The sequence below is a fragment of the Danio rerio genome, chromosome 1, assembly GCF_052040795.2.
Source record: "Danio rerio strain M-AB ecotype USA chromosome 1, GRCz13ab, whole genome shotgun sequence".
Classification (NCBI taxonomy): domain Eukaryota; kingdom Metazoa; phylum Chordata; class Actinopteri; order Cypriniformes; family Danionidae; genus Danio; species Danio rerio.
Window position 1 is genome coordinate 38785001 of NC_141021.1, and position 19522 is coordinate 38804522.

Here is a 19522-nt window from a genome sequence, read left to right on the forward strand (position 1 = left end):
ATGAGCAAATCGTACTTAATTGTATGAATTAGATCGTACAAATTCATACGAATTAGCGACTAAATTAAAAAGTTACAAATTGCCGTGAGATTGCATTGGTTAAATAGAAAAAAAGAAAGTCATAATGGTGTGCAACCACTTGAGGGTGAATGCACAGTGAGTACATTTTCATTTTTGAACTATCCCTTTAAAACTCAGGACAGACACAAACCAGACACAGACTGCCAGCCATTTCAATGGCATGGGTAATTAAAACCATACCCCTCAACTTACGCCCTAATACATATTCACTTAGCCCAAATCTACAGGAATTACAGAATCTCTCAGAGGTATCGGCACACAATGGCGCTTTTATCATATGCTTATCAGCATGACCTCTTTCTCTCTTTTTAATGCTCGATCTTTTGCCCTTTCAATCAGGAAGCATATTACTCCTCTGTCAGAGCAAAGCACTTCCTAACGACAGCAGAGGCAGCTGGGAAAGAGGGCGAGGGCAGGAGGCCTTCGCATTAACATAATAATCCAGCCATGCTCCCATAGGCCCCGGGGCCAGACAGCATATTAGCTGGGTCCCCTTTGTGTGGGTCCTTGCAAAGGAGAAAGAGCCGTCTTATTACTTGCCTGTCAACCTGTGGAACCTTTATTTTCCACAGTAGTTGTTGGTTGTAAGGACAAGCAGGTTTTCTTTCCGGCGTGCATGCTGTATGTACTTCTGACGTGAACAGCAAACTCTGTGTACCAACAGAAAATGCAATAAAACTCATATCTTATAACTCAAAAATCTCAAAACTCATTGTAATTAGTTAATAATGGGTTGTTTATTTCATTCTTTGCATGCTGTAAGGATCCATCTACTAGCTCAATGACAAAACTAACAGCATGGTCGAAGATTAAATGTGTGTAAGCCTTTTCTAGTGCTTCTTAAAAGAATTCTGTTCTTGATTAGAATTTATTTATTTATTTATTTATTTATTTATTTATTTATTTATTTATTTATTTATTTATTTATTTATTTATTTAATTTTATTTTATTTTATTTTATTTTATTTTATTTTATTTTATTTTATTTTTTAGCTCCGAATTGAATCTGACTCCAATTTTAAGTGATCATTAGGGCCAGATGGAATCTGCAGACATTTTTTGCTATTTCTGCGCAGAATTTTGTTGGAAATCTGTGGACTGATGCGGAATGATTTTGGGAGTATCATAACTAAAACCTTAATATATGAATTAAAAAGTAATACCTTTTTAACTTGTATTTAATGTTTACAATGCAAATTTTATTAGATCCACTTTATTTGGTAAACAAACCAAGTCTCTCATAATATATCTACTAAAAGAGACAAAAAATGACTTTACAAACTGTATTGTAAATAAATTACATTAACATTTACATATTAGTCAATAATATTACTGAAGTTAATAAAAAAAGTATAAATATAAATGTACACACATTTACACCAGTAAATAAACAGAATCAATAATGGGCAAAAAATCTTTAAAAATCTGCGTAATTCTCTGCACGTGTGGGCCTAGATCATTAAATTTAGACTGTATTTCTAATTCGTAATGGATCACATTCATCAAAAGTGAAAAAAATTCGCTATTTGATTATTTCAGATGCACATGATGGGTTACAGAGGCAATTAAAGAACTTGCTCTTTTGCAGGTCTGCTACTCAGACTACAAAGTTTTAATGTTTTATTGCATAGCAATTCTGGTCTCATGAAATTCCATAACAGTTCTCAGGGTCTGATATTATGGAGAGATTTAGTCATCCTTACAATGCAATGCCAATACATGATCACAGAACATTTTGATTTGGTTCAATTTAAATTAATTTCCAGATGAAAACACAATGATTGCTGTATGAGGTACCATCACAATGAAAAAAAAAAAGAATAAAAACAATTAAACAAATGAAAAGTTCAAAATGCAAAAACCTTGTTGTCTGAATTTTCCATCAAAAAATTGCATTTTTCCCAGCCTCCTTTGTTTATATTGAGATATTTCACTTTAAAGATCGAAAAAACATTTATTCTTTGCCATAAAATGATACTACTGAACATATACACAGGAGCCTGATAAAAATGCTCATTTCTCATTATTGCATCTGTACTCTTCAAATGTTTAGGAAGGTTGTAGTCTTCAACTCTTCAAAGGTTGTAGAATCACTCCATTTAAGATGTAAAATACTTTTTAAACATTGTTAATAAAGCCAGTCCTCTAGGGGTCTTTGTGAGGGGCCTCTGTCAGTTTTTAAATAAGAAATAAAAGAAAATGTGTTCTTTTAGAGCTGGGGAGTCCAAACTCTGTCCCGGAGGGTCGGTGTCCTGCATAGTTTAGCTCCAACTTTTTCCAACACACCGGCCTGAAAGTCTAGTAACCTAGAAAGAGCTTGATTAGCTGGTTCAGGTGTGCTCAATTGGGGTTGGAACTAAAATATGCAGGACACCGGCCCTCTAGGACCGAGTTTGGGCACCACTGTTTTAGTGTCACTGTCAACAAATAATAATGAGTTGAAACAGTCAGTAATACAATGACTGAGATTCAGTCTCTTCTGAGATTGCATGCACAGATGATATTTATCATTGTGGACTGCATCTGATGGACAGTGTATATGTATATAGTGACTTTGTAATTTGGAGGTTGCATACTGTATGAAGAGTTCAGATGCAAAAGCCTCTAAGTGCCATCTAAAATTTTCATTGAAAATGAGCATTTTTATCAGACTCCTATGTCTATGTTGAGTTATTTCATTTATTTTTACAAACCTTTAAAAGAGTGTTTTCTTTGCCATAAACTTAATGGTACTAAATCTACACACAGAAGCTTGATAAAAATGCAAATGTTTGAAGAAAATTTAGGCGACGGCATCTTAAGTCTTCATATTAAGGGCAATGTCACATAATATTCTAATTATTTTAGCATAAAACCCATACAATCTATTTTTTTTGCCAGTTTTTTTCAAATATACCCATGCAACTTAAAGAGTGAGAAAGTAACCGAAGTAATAATTTTCTTTTCAAAGCAGATTTCTTCCCTAATGCTTACAATGCTGCAATATGCACAAGACATGTGATCTTATTCACACATATTGTGACCAACCACCCTCTTTCTCAAGAGGCTCTTGAATGTCAAATCAAGTGGCTCTTTACACAAGCTTCTTGAAGTGAGTGCTTGAATGAGGAACAAGCTCTTCAAACCCACAAGCACCATGCACAATAATGCAATATAAAACAAAGTACATAAGAACAAACAGTCCCATTGTACTTCCCACTATAAAGACTCCATAATTCAAGATTCATCAGAAGTGCTGAATTTCGATGCGCATCGTGGGCTTTAAGTCCAGCAGTCGATGAAGAATCATCCATGTGCGGCTGCTGGAGGGAGAGCAGCGGGGAGTCTGTCAGGCCATTTAGTTTTAAAGGACCGCAGACAGTGGATGTGATGGTGTGCACTGACAGCTCAAGAGCAGAGGAGGTGGCGTAGAGGTCTCATACTGAAGTCTTCCAACTCTGAGATGTCAGAGGATGAAGATGAGGAGGCAGCAACTCCACAAACAACGGGATCAAGCCAGATCATCGGCCCCCACCAGTCAGTGCCCTCTTGGGGGCAGTGCTCTAATTGGTGGAAAGGGCAGCCCGTCCGCTCTCACACTCAGATCTCTCCGAGGACATCCGAGGCAACGTGCCAATTACTGCCAATTGTTGGCCTCGTCATTGAGATGTGGACAGTTGTCCGCATGGAATATGACTGGGGCCGGAGAATATCCATTTTTTTTTCTGAGAGAAGGGGGGTGGTGGTTAGAGATTCACGTTCGCTGAAAAATAAACCCTAGCTTATGACCCCTGCTCAGTGTTGGGTGTAATTAGTTTCAAAGTAACTAGTTACTATAATCAGATTACTTTTCCACAAAAAAAGTAAAGGGATTGCTTTTAAGTTTTAGGTAGTTGCCTTAAATACTGTAAGTAACAGTTCTGGATTAATCAAGTCAGAGAATCATTCATTCATTCATTTTCATGCATCTTAGTCTCTATTTCAGAGGTATCCAAAGCGGAATAACACGCCAACTATTGTGGCATATGTTTTATACATATGTGGATGCCCTTCCAGTCAAAACCCAGTACTGGGAAACACCAATACTCACTCATTCACACACTCATACACCAATTTAGTTTATTCAACTCACCTATACCATATGTCTTTGGCCTGAGGGGAAACCAGAGCAGCCGGAGGAAACCACAAACGCGGGGAGAACATGAAACTCCATATAGAAATGCCAGCTGATCCAGCAGGGATTCAAACCTGCAGTCTTCTTGCTGTAAGCTGACAGTGCTTACCACTGAGCCACCATGACGTCCAATTCAGAGAAGGGAAGTAACAAAATATAAATACATTATGCAGATAAACTATAAACTTGCAGATATACTTTATAACTGTAATTTTACAGTTTACGGAAAAAAAAAGTAAAATAACGGCTGTTAAATTACAGAAATTTACTGTAAAATAATAACAGAGGTTCAATTAAAGACATTTATATTTAAGGAATTTTTTGTCATTTAATGTCCATTATTTTATGTTAAATTTCTGTAATTTAACAGCCCTTATTTTACAGTACTTTGTTTTCCCCCAGCACTCCAGCTGCTGGAAATTAAAAATTAAATTTACAATTTTTTACAGAATTATGAACACTATTTACCTTGCTTACAATGAACAATGAATTGAGTCAGTAATTGGTGACAGTGTATGGTGTGGATGAATATGGTGTCATTACATTACATGCATTTTTTTCTTTGTTTTTACACAAACATGGGTTTTAAATAGCATTAGGTAAAGTAATAAAATTACTTATGTAATTGAGTTACTTTCAAAGAACAAATTTTAAATTTATTCTATTGACCAAAATCAAAGTAACAATAACTTGAGTTTTGTTATCAATATCAGTATAGTCAGTGCTATCCCATTTAAACCAGAACTGATTGATTGACTTATTGATTTATTCATTCATTCATTTTCAAAAATCCCAATTCAAATAAAACTTTAATGAAGTAATTTTGTGTAGCATAAGATTTTCATTATTTCTCCCTAATTTACTGTTGGTGGCTGTTTTTGCCCCATTGACTTCCATTATAGCCACATTGTTTGGTTACAAAAACATGACACCATATAATCATGCATTTTTGATTGTTGCTGGTTTTCCCTGTTGGAAAGAGGTAAAAATTTTCATTTTTATTGTTGATCGTTGGTTGGCACCATTAACCCTTTAGATAGGCCTGTGCAAAAAAAGCTTAGTTTCTGGAATTTATACAGAGTACAACAGACAATTACAGTGTGTGTATGTGTGTCTGTGAGTGTGTGAGGGTGACCTTTGTACACTTACCTTGATGTGTCTGAGAAAATCAAAATATGCACCTCAGAGCTACATAGAATAAACAAAAACAAAGACAGTGTATTTATGCACCGGCTATAATTACCAATAACAATAACAATTAAAATTATTTGTGTATTTAATTATATAATTTGATGGATATTTTGAAAAATAAAGACAATTAAAAAAATGCATATTGTACTTTTATACACAAACAATTTTATTAGAGCACCTTTTAAAAGCCCTTTAAAGTCTCTAGTAGTACTGAAGTACCAATTCAATACCTCATTCATGTTATATTCTTTCAGCCACACGGTGATAATTTGCAGTAGGATGCAGTAGGATTCTTTCAAAATACTTTTGGCTTCTGTTCTGATGCTTTTTTATGCTCCGCTAAAAGGACAGATTCATATAGATGGGATGAGTTAATGTGAAGTGATTCTAACTGACAAACCCTGTACTTTTCAAACCCTCAGGTTCAGGCTATGTTTAAAGAGGGAATAACCCATTATGGGGCTGCTTGGAGGGAGTTCAGCACACATAGTGGTTCATCCATTATCCATAAGCTGTTCATCATGGTTAGGGTCAGGGGAAGACCACAACCCTTCCCAGCAGGCAAAGAGCGCATCGAGTAAGAGGGACTCCACTCTCTGGGGTGTGTACACTGTAGAGAAAAAAGAAAAAAGCTATGAAAAAGGGATAGAAAAAATCAAAAATATATATTTTTACACAGCTGAAATCTGTATAATGCCTTTTAATTGTTGGCAAAAAAATCTTGGCGGAAAAAAGGGACCATGGTAATTTTATACTGATAAATTATTCAGCGCACATTAATAACAGTCCAAGTCCAAGCAGCATAAGAGGAAGCTGTTTTAAGAGTGATGAACGGCTGGTGTTTCCAATGTTTCCGTATGGCAGTAATTCTTTTGGTTTTAAGTGTTAAGAAAATGACATTAGAGTAAAAGCATATATTAAAAAGTTTAAATGATGTTTTCAATACACTAGAATGGTACTAAGGAGCCACAGTAAAGTATGTTAAAACATTTAGTGCGTCAACAAAGCAGTGCTGTATGTGTGTACCTTGTATTCATGACAAAGTAGGGGGAAAAAACGTCCCAAAAAGTATAACAATACCAGTAGATTTTGACCTTGTGGAGATATTTTTGGTTGCCCATAGGGAAAAAGGTTCATAAATCACACAGAATTTTGAAAATGTAAAAATGCAGATTGCAGATTGCTTCCTTTGAGGATTAGGTTAAGGAGTAGGGTTATAGTAGAGGATAGAATAAAATGTCTACAGTATAAAAATCATTACATCCATGGGAAGTTGGCATAAATATACTGTAGATGTACATGTGTGTGAGTGTGTATTAATTGCAACAACCTAAATCTTGCTTCAAAAGCATGATTTGTTGGCCAAATAGACATCACAGAACATTTGGAGAGCATGTGGACTGCAGGTAATATTGTTGTAAATAATATTAAGTTGAAAATGAATGTTTCAATTTATAATGTTCATCAGACGAATTGAGTAATTTTGTTTTGTTTGCGTATTTGTTTTGACAAGGGGATTGTTTCAATTACAGTATGAACAATGACAACTTTTGAATCACCAAGAAAATTTGAATCACCAATATTTGAATCACCAATAATAAATAATATTATTTCTTATTTAACCCTTATGTACTGTTTGGGATGTTTTCATCCACTCTGGGATGATTTGGAGTCTTAATGCGGCCATAACTTTTTCTGTTTCAGCTATCAGTATGATTTTTATTGACAAAGTTTGTTTTGACATTTTTGACACATATTTTGGGAAAAACTCAAAAATACACTCTGGGCAAATTCACTACCCTTTTGTCATGTTAGGGATGAAAACATGCACTGAATTAAACTGCTGTAAAAATGCATGAGATAAATTTTTTTTTTTAATCATAAATCTGTTAATCAACCTCAGTCCTGATCTAAACTACTAAATTGTTTAAAATAGTTACAGGATTTTAACTTTACAATTGCTAAATTCATACATTATGTCACTAATTTGGTGAAAAAAAAAAACACACAAAATGATGCATTTTCAATATAAAAAGTATTGTTGAATGATTTTTTTTTTTAACCTTTTATCACAGTCTTAAACATTATAAATTAGTAACAACATTGCCTTTGTGCATTGTTATTTTTTGCGCAGCATAAGATTTTCATTTTTTTTCTCCCCAATTTACTGTTGATGGCTGTTTTTTTCTCCATTGACTTCCATAATAACCAAATTTTTGCAGAAGATTGCAAAACCATGACACCATGTAATCATGCATTTTTGATTGTCACTAGTTTTCCCCGTTGGAAGAGGTAAAACTTGTCATTTGTACTGTTGATCATCAGTTGGCACCATTAACCCTTTAGATAGGTCTGTGCTTAGTTTCTGGATTTTATATAGAGTATATCAGCAAATTACAGTGTGTGTGTGTGTGTGTGTGTGTGTGTGTGTGTGTGTGTGTGTGTGTGTGTGTGTGTGTGTGTGTGTGTGTGTTTGTGTTTGTGGGTGTGTGAGAGTGATCTTTGTACACTTAATTTACCTTGATGCTTTGATGTGTCTGAGAAAATCAAAATATGCACCTCAGTTCTTAGAACTACATGGAGTAGACGAAAATAAAGACAGTGTATTTATGCACCGGCTATAATTACAAGCACAATAATTATCAAAATTATTTGTGTATTTAATTATATAACTAATATAATTTGATGGATAATTTGACAAATAAGGACATTTTTAAAAATGAATACTGTATTCATTCATTCATTCATTCATTCATTTTCTTTTCAGCTTAGTCCCTTTATTAATCTGAATGAACTGCCAACCTATCCAGTATATGTTTTATGCAGTGGATGCCCTTCCAGCTGCAACCCATCACTTGGAAAAATGCATACATAAACTATGGGCAATTTAACATACCCAATTCACCTATACCACATGTTGGACTTGTGGAGGAAACTGGAGCACCACAGGAAACCCACACCAACACAGGGAGAACATACAAACCACACAGAAACCCAATCTGACCCACCCAAGGCTCGAACCAGCGACCTTCTTGCTGTGAGGCGATTGTACCCAATGCAACAACATGCAGCCCACATACTGTAAAGATATTTTTGTTAGAGCACATTTTGAACGTTCTTTAAAGTCTCCAGAAGTAGCTGAGACGTTATTTCAGTATGTTGATGCATTTCCAACTAAAGCTAAGAGGGCGTTCTTTTTGTGAATCATTCCCTAGTAGCAAACTAACGGTAAGAGGAGCATGGTTAAAAATATTGTGGATAATGCAGTCAAACTGGTGTTAACAGAATAAGACCACCAAGCAAATGGTCACACTTTGGCTGAAGATTACAAAACCAACTTCTTCCCACAGTGGATTAACTTGCATAGACTAATTGTTAGCCGAAAGAATAACAACGTGCGCTAGCAAAATAAACATTTGTAGAAACACTGTAGATGTTTTATTTGAATTTTTATTACCTTCTGCACAAATTCAAAAGAGTAAAAACTCAATTTAACATTCGTAGTAAGCATGTCACATAATGTACACACAATAGGAATTGGTCCTAATAAGCAACAACAGATTCCGAGTAAATGTTCCCAGAATTCCTGCTCATGTTTGCTATCAATCACCAGGGGTTTATGTCTTCAGATGGAAGACGACTGTTGGGTTCAAGGCTTAATGCACTCCTTGATATGCATTTCATGTCCAATCAATCAATTCATCAATCTGTTTGCCATCCGAGATCTCCATCGGTTTTGATCTCACCTATAGAAATGAACGGTGTTAATATTTAAAGCCTGCTAACTAGATCTAATCACGAGAGCCAACCCTCACTACATCCTCACTGAGCAAAGACAGCATGTCAAGTGATGCCTTGCTCATCTAGATAGGAACCTGCATGATTCGCACATCAACACAGCCACTTAGTTATTCTTTTTCTTATTCATAACTAGGAGGGAGGAGGGACTCCCTCCCATCAGCCACGGACATGAAGCAATACTTTCGAGGCTTAATAATTAATAAATGACTGAGTGCATGTGGTAGCTCACCTCCAAATGCATACCATCTGTACATTAAACAATGGACTTGAAAGCAGACACAGAAACACAGAAATATGCATGAGTTTCTTGGAGATGAAATAGGCCGCGTACTTCTGTGAGAGAGAGAAAGGAAGCAACAATTGCCTTCCCAAAGCATGATGCGGAGCCGCTCTTGTTTTCTCTTCCTTTAAGGCAGCGCTCTATTCTAAATATTTACAAACCGAATAGTGCACATGAGATGGAATAAGTGGAGGAACTCAATAAAAGTAGTCCAGGGCCTGAAGGAGAAAACAACAACTTCTCAGAGCTGGTTGAAAGAAACACTGGCAATTGAAGAAAAAACACATTTTTTGACTTCAAAATAATTCCGATGCAACTGGAGAACTGAGGATTCCGCATTAGATGCACGCACAGCAGCGCAAGAGAAGTGGGTTTATTTGCATAGAGCGTACAGGAGAGAGCAGGGGTCATTTTATACAAACCTTTAAAAAGTTGGATTAAAGTTTTTGGACTAAAAGTTGGATTATATGATATATTAGATTACTGTGGATTACTGATTAGAGCGTATTACTGTAAAGGCCTCCTCACTGGTCTTCTCAAAGAGACAGTCAGACAGTTGCAGCTCATCCAGAACGCTACGGCCAGGATTCTGACCAAAACTAGAAAATCAGAGCACATCACACCCGTCCTCGGGTCTTTTCACTGGCTCCCAGTAACATTCAGAATAGATTTTAAAGAATTATTATCTATAAATCACTAAATGGCCGAGGACCTCATTACAGGTCATGTCATACGTTACAGATATGCTCACTGAATACAAACCTAACAGATCACTTAGATCTTTAGGATCAAGTAAATGAAAGTTTAGTCAAAGCAGGGTAAATCCGCATTCAGCTACTACACCCCTCGCTGCTGGAATCAGCTTGCAGAAATGATCAGATGTGCTCCAACATTAGGCACGTTCAAATCAACGCTGAAAACACATCTGTTTAGCTGTGCCTTTACTGAATGAGCGATGTGCTACGTTTGAAAGATCACACGATTATGTCTTTCTTTTCTTTTTCATTCTTTTATAACCTGTTTTAACATATTTCAATCTGTTTTTAACCACTTTAATTATTTGATTTTATTTTCTCATGCTTCTCTCTTTTATTCCTATTTATGTAACTTACTTTGAATTACCACTGTGAATGAAACGTGCTATATAAATAAACTTGCCTTACAATCAACTTTTAAACAGTTTTCAATTGCACAAATAACTTAAATTTATATTTTATCTTTTTATTATACACCATTTGAAATTTAGTTAAAATAATGTCTGGTTTGTTGAATTGGAATATAATTTGATTCATACAAAGCAAATCAACAAATATTAATAAGTACAAGTGTTTTACACTGTAAAACATTATATGATCAATTAGTCCTGACAGCATGTTTTAGGTCATTGTAACTTATTAAACTAAGTTAATCATGTTGTAACATAATTTTCTAAGTTATACAAGCTGTTTTAAGTCAGTTTAACATAAGTTCAATAGAAACATAAGGTTAAGTTGATTCAGCTAAAAAATTTAGGGCAACCAGGATTTTTTTAAGTGTACAAATTCTTTTTTATCCCTTTAACTACCCCACCAAGAAAAGAAAATGTTTGGATTGCATTTCTCAACTCCTTTTTTTGCTAGTTAACACACTTAATGCATTTTTTTCAATACATCCCTAAAATTTGATGACAATTTCTAAAATATCAACCTCTACCAAATGGTTGATATGTCAGCAAAAGTACTCGAATATGAATATAAAGGTTAAAACCAATTTATTTTTAAAATAATAAAAAAAAAAAAATTGAATACTAAATCATCTTTATTTTTTTTAAGTATGCCATAAATTATTTTAGGTTCTCATTTAGCATGTTTTTTTTTTTTTTTTTTTTTTTTTTTTTTTTTACAATAAAATCAAAATCAAGTGTAGTAGTGCAACAGGATTACGCTTGTTTGATTTTTTGTAAACCAACAATGCTGTACAGTGTAAACCATTATTTAAAACAGTAAAAACATGCTCAACCATTTGGTAGAGCGGCAGTCAAAGGGTTATCAATAAATAAATGAATCACAGATTTTAACATAAATTGCAGCTTGATGTACATCAACACAAATCAATATATAAGTATCAATTTCAAACACATTTACACTTTTATAATTGACGTGCATTTTTTTATTTATGCAAAAGATGAAGAAAAAACATGGGCTCTAATAAAAGTACAAAATCTAATAAACTACATTAATGTAAAGGATTTGTGTGTATTTTATTATATTTTTATTTAGATGCATCCCTATGAATTATGAATAAAGTTAAAAGATGTGTCAGTAAATTTAACAGATAAATGCTTATTTGCCAGGACATTAACAGTTATGGATTTAAATTAGTTTGGAGACTATCCAGTACACTTTTCAGTCATTTTAACATTTACTTTGATCATGACAGCTGTCATAAGTTTTATTTATTTGTGTTCGGGCAATTGTTTTGTGCCTTTATCTTGAATTGGAGCATTTTTGTTAATTTTTTAATTTTATTTATTTTTTGTCTGCAGCTACTTTGATTTCTTTCCCTTGTATTTTCCTTTGTAATAACATAGAAACTAAAGCCTAAATGTCCATGTAGCTAACGACATTAATATTTTAAGCTGAATACATCAGCACAGCAAATAAAATGAAAAACTGTCAATAGCAACCAAAGTTTGTTTGTTGTTTAAAATAGAGTGGGAAAAAATACACCAACGGCTAATGTTATTGCTTCTACAGAAAGTTCATCTTGTTACTTCTGGGTCTTCCTGCTTTTTGCTCACATTGTGGAAAAAAAGGAGGCCCTGATAAACCTACAGCACTTCTGCACCCACAAGAAAGAGTTAATTAGAAATACAAATTCGCCCAGATTGTTATTAATGGGAACTGTAGAATAAGCACCACATATTTTGTGCCCATAAGTAATCTCAGGTAGCTTTGATCTCAGGCCCGTGGCGGATGCTGCCGCGTGCCGCTGCCTGGCTTCTGGGACTCTGCCAGCTCCAGACATCTGGCTACTTTGTTATCATTGGCTGATCGGATCTCGTGAGACCGCTCTTGTGACACCAGGCGAGAGAGAAGAGTGGCCTGGCAACGAGAATTATCAGCACATTTGGAGTGGATTAAAGCTCCAAAGTGGTCCTCAAAGCGCGACGGGGGTCTCGCGAGCTGCCCTCCGCTGGGGCTTGGCGAAGGGGCGCGCAGAACAGACTTAAACAAGCCCGTTATAGAGACGCGCAATGCCAAATAGACTCGAGGAGCCCCGACAGGAAGAAAAAAAGTCGTGGAGAGGGAAAGCCGCTAATTATCTCATCTCGTCAATTCTGTTGCCAGATTGGGAGACGACCAGATCTGGGACTTGACGGAACCTTTTGCACAGGTTCATTAATACGCGCAGGCGCAGGTACACTTGGAAGCCTCGTTGATTTTTTTTTTTTTTTTTAGGTTTAGGTTGCGTGAAGTAGAACTGAAGATGATTTATAATGTTTATATGGTGAAAAAAGGTGAATTATTAAATATTATATGCAAAAGAGCAATATTTTGCATGAGATGCACTTTAATGACAGAGTACACCCAAAAACTTAAATTTCGACATGTGTTTGCTCTCCTGTTATGCTATTTCGAATGTTTTCAAACTTTCTTTTTTTTTCTGTGGAATGTAAGTTTTAATTAATTATGTTGAGTGAATGAATCCATAGTCCCTGATTTATCAGAAAAAGAATCGCCTGAATGCAAATAAACACTGTCTTAAAATGTGAAAGATACCGAAAAGTATAAAAAAAAGTAAAAGAAAATGCACAGAAACACTAAAATGAACACAAATTTACAAAAAAATATATATTATTATAAATCTGAAAATATATTCACACTCAGTACATCTAACAAATAAATAAATAAAAAAATCAAACAAAAACAATAAACAAACAAATAAGCAAATAAATAAATAAATAAATAAATAAATAAATAAATAAATAAATAAATAAATACATACATAAATAAATAAATAAATAAATAAATCCCCCTTCTTAATACACTTCACTTAGGAAAATAGTATATAAATTATTTTTTACCAACAAATTAATTGTCAGAAATCCATTTTAAATGTGCAAGTATAACAGATTGAACCAAACAACAAACCAAATAGCACTTTATAAAACATACAATAACAACTTAAAAAACAAACAAATATAACCACTTTTCAAAGTTTTTATCTCATTTTATTTGTTTGTATGCGACCTCAGTTCCTCCCTCAAACCTGATTTCGATGTATAATCCTTAAAAAAACTATTTTAAAAATAACTATTAAAGCATTTGTTGTGAGAATCCTGTGTCAATCCACCTGTGTTGTTTCTTAGTCTGTCTCTTTATCAAGACAGACACACTGTGACCCCTAAATGTTACATAAGCAGCAGCTCATGATATATTCATGTTTATTCAGTATGTGGTAGTGATGGCAGGCCTCCACGGATTGTGTAGCTGATGACAGCCTCGATATGTAAGACAAATTTCTCTCCTCACTGTACACACGCTGTCCATGTGAACCCTTGGCCAGGAAAGGTTACTCTCACACTCTCTCTCTCTCTCTCTCTCTCTCTCTGTCTGTCTTTATTTCCATCTGAAGCGAGGGTGAGGGCACCATCTCCAGGTTTAAAGTGATGTTAGTGATCAGATGCTCGTTATCGTTAATCTCCTGTTCAGCACTACTCTGAATGCAGCCCATGAGATTCAGAGCAGCTGTGGTGAGGCTTTGAAGATGTGCAGCAGACAGTGCTGGTCTTTCCAGCACGTCAACTGTGCCTTGTTAATTTGATAGATTTAATTACTGCACACTTCTTAGAAAATGATTATTATTATTATTATTATTATTATTATTATTATTATTATTATTATTATTATTATTATTATTGGTTGTAGTAGTTTAACTATTACTATAAATTTAGATTTTTATAACAGCTTATATTTCAGCTTAATAGATATAAGATATAAGATATAAAGATATAAAGATATAAGGCCCTGTCACATATGAAAGTGAAAATGTACATTTCTGGTAGAATGTCTCTTATCAAATACTGTATGCAATAATGACAGTAATTATAAGAATAGCAATATAATAATAATAATACTAATAATACTACTACTAATAATAATAATATTATTATAAGAATAAGAATAATGATAATAACAATAATAATAAGAATAATAAAACAATTCTAAGATCTATGAATATGTAAAAACTTACTGTTTATAAACAACAACAATATTAAAGAATATTTTGTTTAATATTTTTAATGACTACTTTTAGTTAATTTTAGATAATTTATTAATATAGAGTTTTAAATCGTTGACATTTACTATTTCATCTATATTAAATGCATTAGGAAGCAAAGGGCTTTATGACATACTGGACAATACTGTTATTATTATTGTTATTTATTTTATTTTTTATTGTTATTATTAGTTTTGGTAGTAATGGTAGTAGTAGTATAACTATTAATACAAATTCATATGTTTATATTTTAAATTAATAATAATATCATATTTTGGTTCAACTTTTTAACTACTTTTATGTTAATTTTAGACATTTTATCAATATACATTTTTAAATCCATTACATTTATTATTTCATTTATTTTATTTGTATTTGGAAGCAAAGGCTTTATGACATACTGGAAAAAAACTATAATTTATTAACATATATATTTTTTGTAGTAGTAGTATAAATACTACTATAAATTAAGATTTTTAATAATAGTTTATATTAAGCTTAACAATAATAATAATAATAATAATAATAATAATAATAATAATAATATAAAATTCGAAGAACTATGAATTAATATGTAAAAAAATACTATGTTTCATGATAATTAAATTATGCATGTTTTGTTTAATATTTTAACACTACTTTTATGTTACTTTTAGACATTTTATCAGTATACATTTTTAAATCCATGACATTTATTATTTCATTTATTTTTATGTGTATTAGGAAGCAAAGTGTTTTATGACATACTGAACAATACTGTAGCGCGCGCACGCACGCGCGCGCGCGTGTGTGTGTGTGTGTGTGTGTGTGTGTGTGTGTGTGTGTGTAAATAATAATAATAATTATTTTTATTATTATTAGTTAGTGCACAACTAAAAGTAAAATTAAAACATTAGAACACCAAAGCAGTATTAAAAGGAAAAAGAACAACACAAAAAAATATATTATTGTCAAGTATGTTTTATTATATATATTAGCAATATTAAATATTGCATATTAATGATAAAAGTCTAACATAACAGTATAGTACTTTTTAAATAATGCCTTTTAGGCGTAATATAGTATCCATTTATCAATTTATTAAAATAATATTGATAATAAAGTCATTTGTATAATTTACATATTTTAATTTTGTGACTTTTTTGTGTCTACACAATTTTTAGCAATTGTTTTTCTTTAATAATTTAGATTCATTTATTCTATTAAAATTTACAAAAATAAAATAACAAAAACAGTATGGAATATTGATGTATCGGTTATCCACCATAACATTAAAAAATTACCATTTTTGTTGTATAAAAAATTGACTACACTTTTTTTGAATATGAATCTGTATTAAACCAAAACAGCACATTAGCACCAGACTTGTGCAGACTGTCATCAGCATGTTCGAACAACATCATGTTGCTACATTATCATGCTAATAATGAGCTTAAGGAGGCCTGCCGTAGACTGGGCCCTCTGTTCAGTGGGATGAGCTGGATGTGGAGGGGCCTCTGACACCTGTCACCCCACAAGCCAAGCACAATTACAGCTTCTCCTGGGGGTGGAGGGGGGGGGACTTGCCTGGAAGTCATGCGGCTCCTGGTGCAATGGGGAAGCGTTTGAAGATCATTAGTGTTACAGACCCTGTCTTCATGGCCCTGACAAACCCACTGAATACTGCGCTTTGATCAGGCCCAGGCATTTTTGTCAATAGCAAGGGTACAGTGCATACATTAGAAAGTTACTCACACAAAGTCAGCAGGTAAAGTGTCACGTTTAATAAGAGTCCGTGCGTTGTACTGATTGGACCTAATTAGCATCATTTCTGTTTGGACATTCGGAGCAGTGAACAAACTCACATGTCGTCAGGAATCAATGCATGAACTCATCACTGACGCAAGAAAAGAACTCAAAGAAAATTATCAAATTAGTGACTATTATAAGATTATTTTAATAAAAGTGTAGCACTGCGTCTGAGATAAAGCATTATGGTAAATCATTTACTATTAAATGGTTTATTTTGTACTGTTCTCTGATGTTTATTTTTAATGTAAGGTTTATATATCATTCATTCATTTACTTCTCATTTTCTTAGTCCTTTATTAATGAGGTGTCACCACAGCGGAATGAACCGCTAACTTATCCAGCATATGTTCTACGGGGAGGATGCCCTTCCAGCCGCAACCCAACACTGGGAAACACCCTTACACTCTTGTATCCATACACATACATGGCCAATTTAGCATATTCAATTCACCTATAGCACGTCTTTGGTCTGTGGGGAAAACCGGAGCACCCGGAGGAAACCCACGCCAACACAGGGAGAACATGCAAACAGAAACGCCAACTGACCCAGCCGGGGCTCAAACCAGCGACTTTCTTAATGTAAGGCGTTCGTGTTACCCACTGCGCCACCATGCAGGTTTACATATCGAGATATTTATTATTTATAATAAATTTATTTATAATAAAATAGAAGTAATCGGCTGTTTTAAAGAAACACTCTCAGAAATAAAGATATGTGAGCTGTCACTGGGGTGGTACCTTTTTAAGATAGACATTTGTACTTAAATTGTCAATATTGGTACCTTAAAAGTATACATTAGATTATTATTAAATCTAAAAGGAACACTTTTGTACTTGTTAGGTACTAATATGTACCCTTCCTTGAGGAATTTAAAATGGACCTTTAAGGTATAAATTTGTACATCTGGAAAAGGTACCACCCCAGGAACAGCTTGCGTGTATTTATTTCTGAGAGTGTACTTCTTTAAAAATAGGCTCCTCTTGAGTTTTGTCACAATTTTCAAACCATTCAGTAGTATTACTGGCAGGAACTCTTTTATCTTAGCTTAGCATAAATCATTGAATCAGATTAGACCATTAGCATCTTGCTCAAAAATGACCAAAGAGAAACTGAAAAGTTTTCTAGGCTAATATGGCTAGGATTATTACATAGAGCCTGACAATCAACTAACCCATGTTTAATTCCAGTTCAAATACATACAGTTCAGGATCTGCATCTAACTAAACATGTTCTGAATCTTCTCCCACAAATGTCTTCATGATTGCAATTATGCTTCCTGTGCAACCAGGTGGTATTAATGAAAGTTAGTCGATTTCAGGCGCTGCATAATATCATTGCACTTTCTGCAGCCTTGGCACCATAACATTCAGCCATAGAGGCCTAGAAAAGTACATAATGCTAGGCAAACTTTAAATAGGAAAAGGATCTAAACTCTTTGGTCATTTTTGAATGAGAGGCTAATGGTCTAAATAGATTCAATAATCTATATGGTAAGCTAAGATATGAGCGCTTCTGTCAACCCGGAGATCGGCTAAATGGATTCAAAAAATGTAAAACTCAGCTTAACAAACTTGCATGTCATCAGAATCAATGCATGAACTCATCATTGACGCAGGAAATTAGCTTGAAGAAAATTCTCAAATTAGTGACGATTATATGAATTTTTATTTATTTTTTATGAAAGTGAAGCACTGCGTCTGAGATAAAGAGTTATGGTAAATAATTTACATTTAAAGGGTTTATTTTGTACTGTTATCTGATTTCTATTTTTAATGTAAGGTTTATATATCAATCTATATATCTATGATAAAATTTAAAAGTAATAGGCTGTTTTAAAGAAACACTCCACTATTTTTTTAAAATAGGCTCATTTTACAACTCCTGTGAGTTGAGCTGAATTTTTAAACCTTTCAGTAGATTTCCGTAGATTTCAGTAGATTTCCGGGTCTGGCAGGAACACTTTTAGTTTAGCTTAGCATAAATCATTAAATCAGATTAGACCATTAGCATCTTGTTCAAAAAAAAAGTTGTTATTTTCTAGGCCGGTATGGTTGGAATTATTACATACAGCCTGAAAATCTCCAGTTCAAATAGATACATGTTCAGGATCTGCAGACTGCACCTAAGTGAATATGTTCTAAATCGTCTCTCAAAAATAACTTCATGGTTGCAATTATGCTTCCTTTGCAACAAGGTGGTATTGATAAAAGTTAGTCAATTTCAGGCGCTGCATAATATCATTGCACCCTCTGCAGCCTTGGTATCATGCCATGCAGCCACAGACGCCTAAAAAAAGAGCAACTTTTTATTTTCCCTTAGTCTTCGTACACAATGTAACTACAAAAGAGTCAAGCTTTAAATAGGATAGTGATTGAAACTCTTTGGTCATTTTTCAATGAGATGCTAACAGTGCAATCAGATTCAAAGATCTATAAGCTAGAGCAAAAGTGCTTCTGCGAAACCCAGAGATCGGCTAAATGAATTAACAAATTATGAAGCTCAACTTAAACCTGCATGCTATCAGAATTAATGCATAAACCCGTTAAAGGGACAAGAAGAAAACTCAAATATTCCCAAATTAATGACTATTATATGGCTATTTTATGAATGTGAAGCACTACATTCACAATAAAGAGACGATTAAAGGAGTCATGAACTGCTATTTTGCTTATTTTTTAGTGTTCTGTGAGATAGGATTATTTTGTTCTCAAAGTTTTACATTTTAAAAGTTCATAATTTAGAATAGGATATTTTAAGTAATAGAACTACAAGTGTGGTGAATTGTTGACTCATAATTAAATGCCCACTGGTTTGATTGATTGGTAGTTTTGAATATTTTGTGCAGACAGCTGTGTCTCACAGCAACTGATAACTTTTTGATTTTGTGGCCAACTTGTTTGTATCTGTACAATTCCAGCAGGCACACAACATCATAAGACATTAATAATAGGTTAGATTTAGA

The 19522-nt window shown here is 33.8% G+C and overlaps 1 protein-coding gene across 5 annotated transcripts in view; it reads right to left on the reverse strand.

Annotated features, from left to right (window-relative positions):
- The window catches only part of LOC147846934 (uncharacterized), a 138010-nt gene that overhangs the window by 74276 nt on the left and 44212 nt on the right, over positions 1–19522 (reverse strand). For 2 of the 5 annotated variants that reach the window (XR_015476721.1, XM_087237373.1), the window contains 5 exons: positions 5877–6035; positions 5656–5764; positions 5384–5422; positions 4193–4345; positions 622–731 (listed from right to left, as the gene is read on the reverse strand). Coding sequence is in view for 3 of the 5 variants with exons in the window: in XM_087237373.1 (XP_087093499.1) it covers positions 5920–6035 (116 nt within the window). In the remaining 2 variants the exon portion in view is untranslated. Of the gene's footprint in view, positions 1–621; positions 732–4192; positions 4346–5383; positions 5423–5655; positions 6036–19522 lie in introns of all 5 variants that reach the window. The other 3 variants (XR_015476718.1, XM_087237368.1, XM_087237372.1) reach the window with 2 other exon arrangements.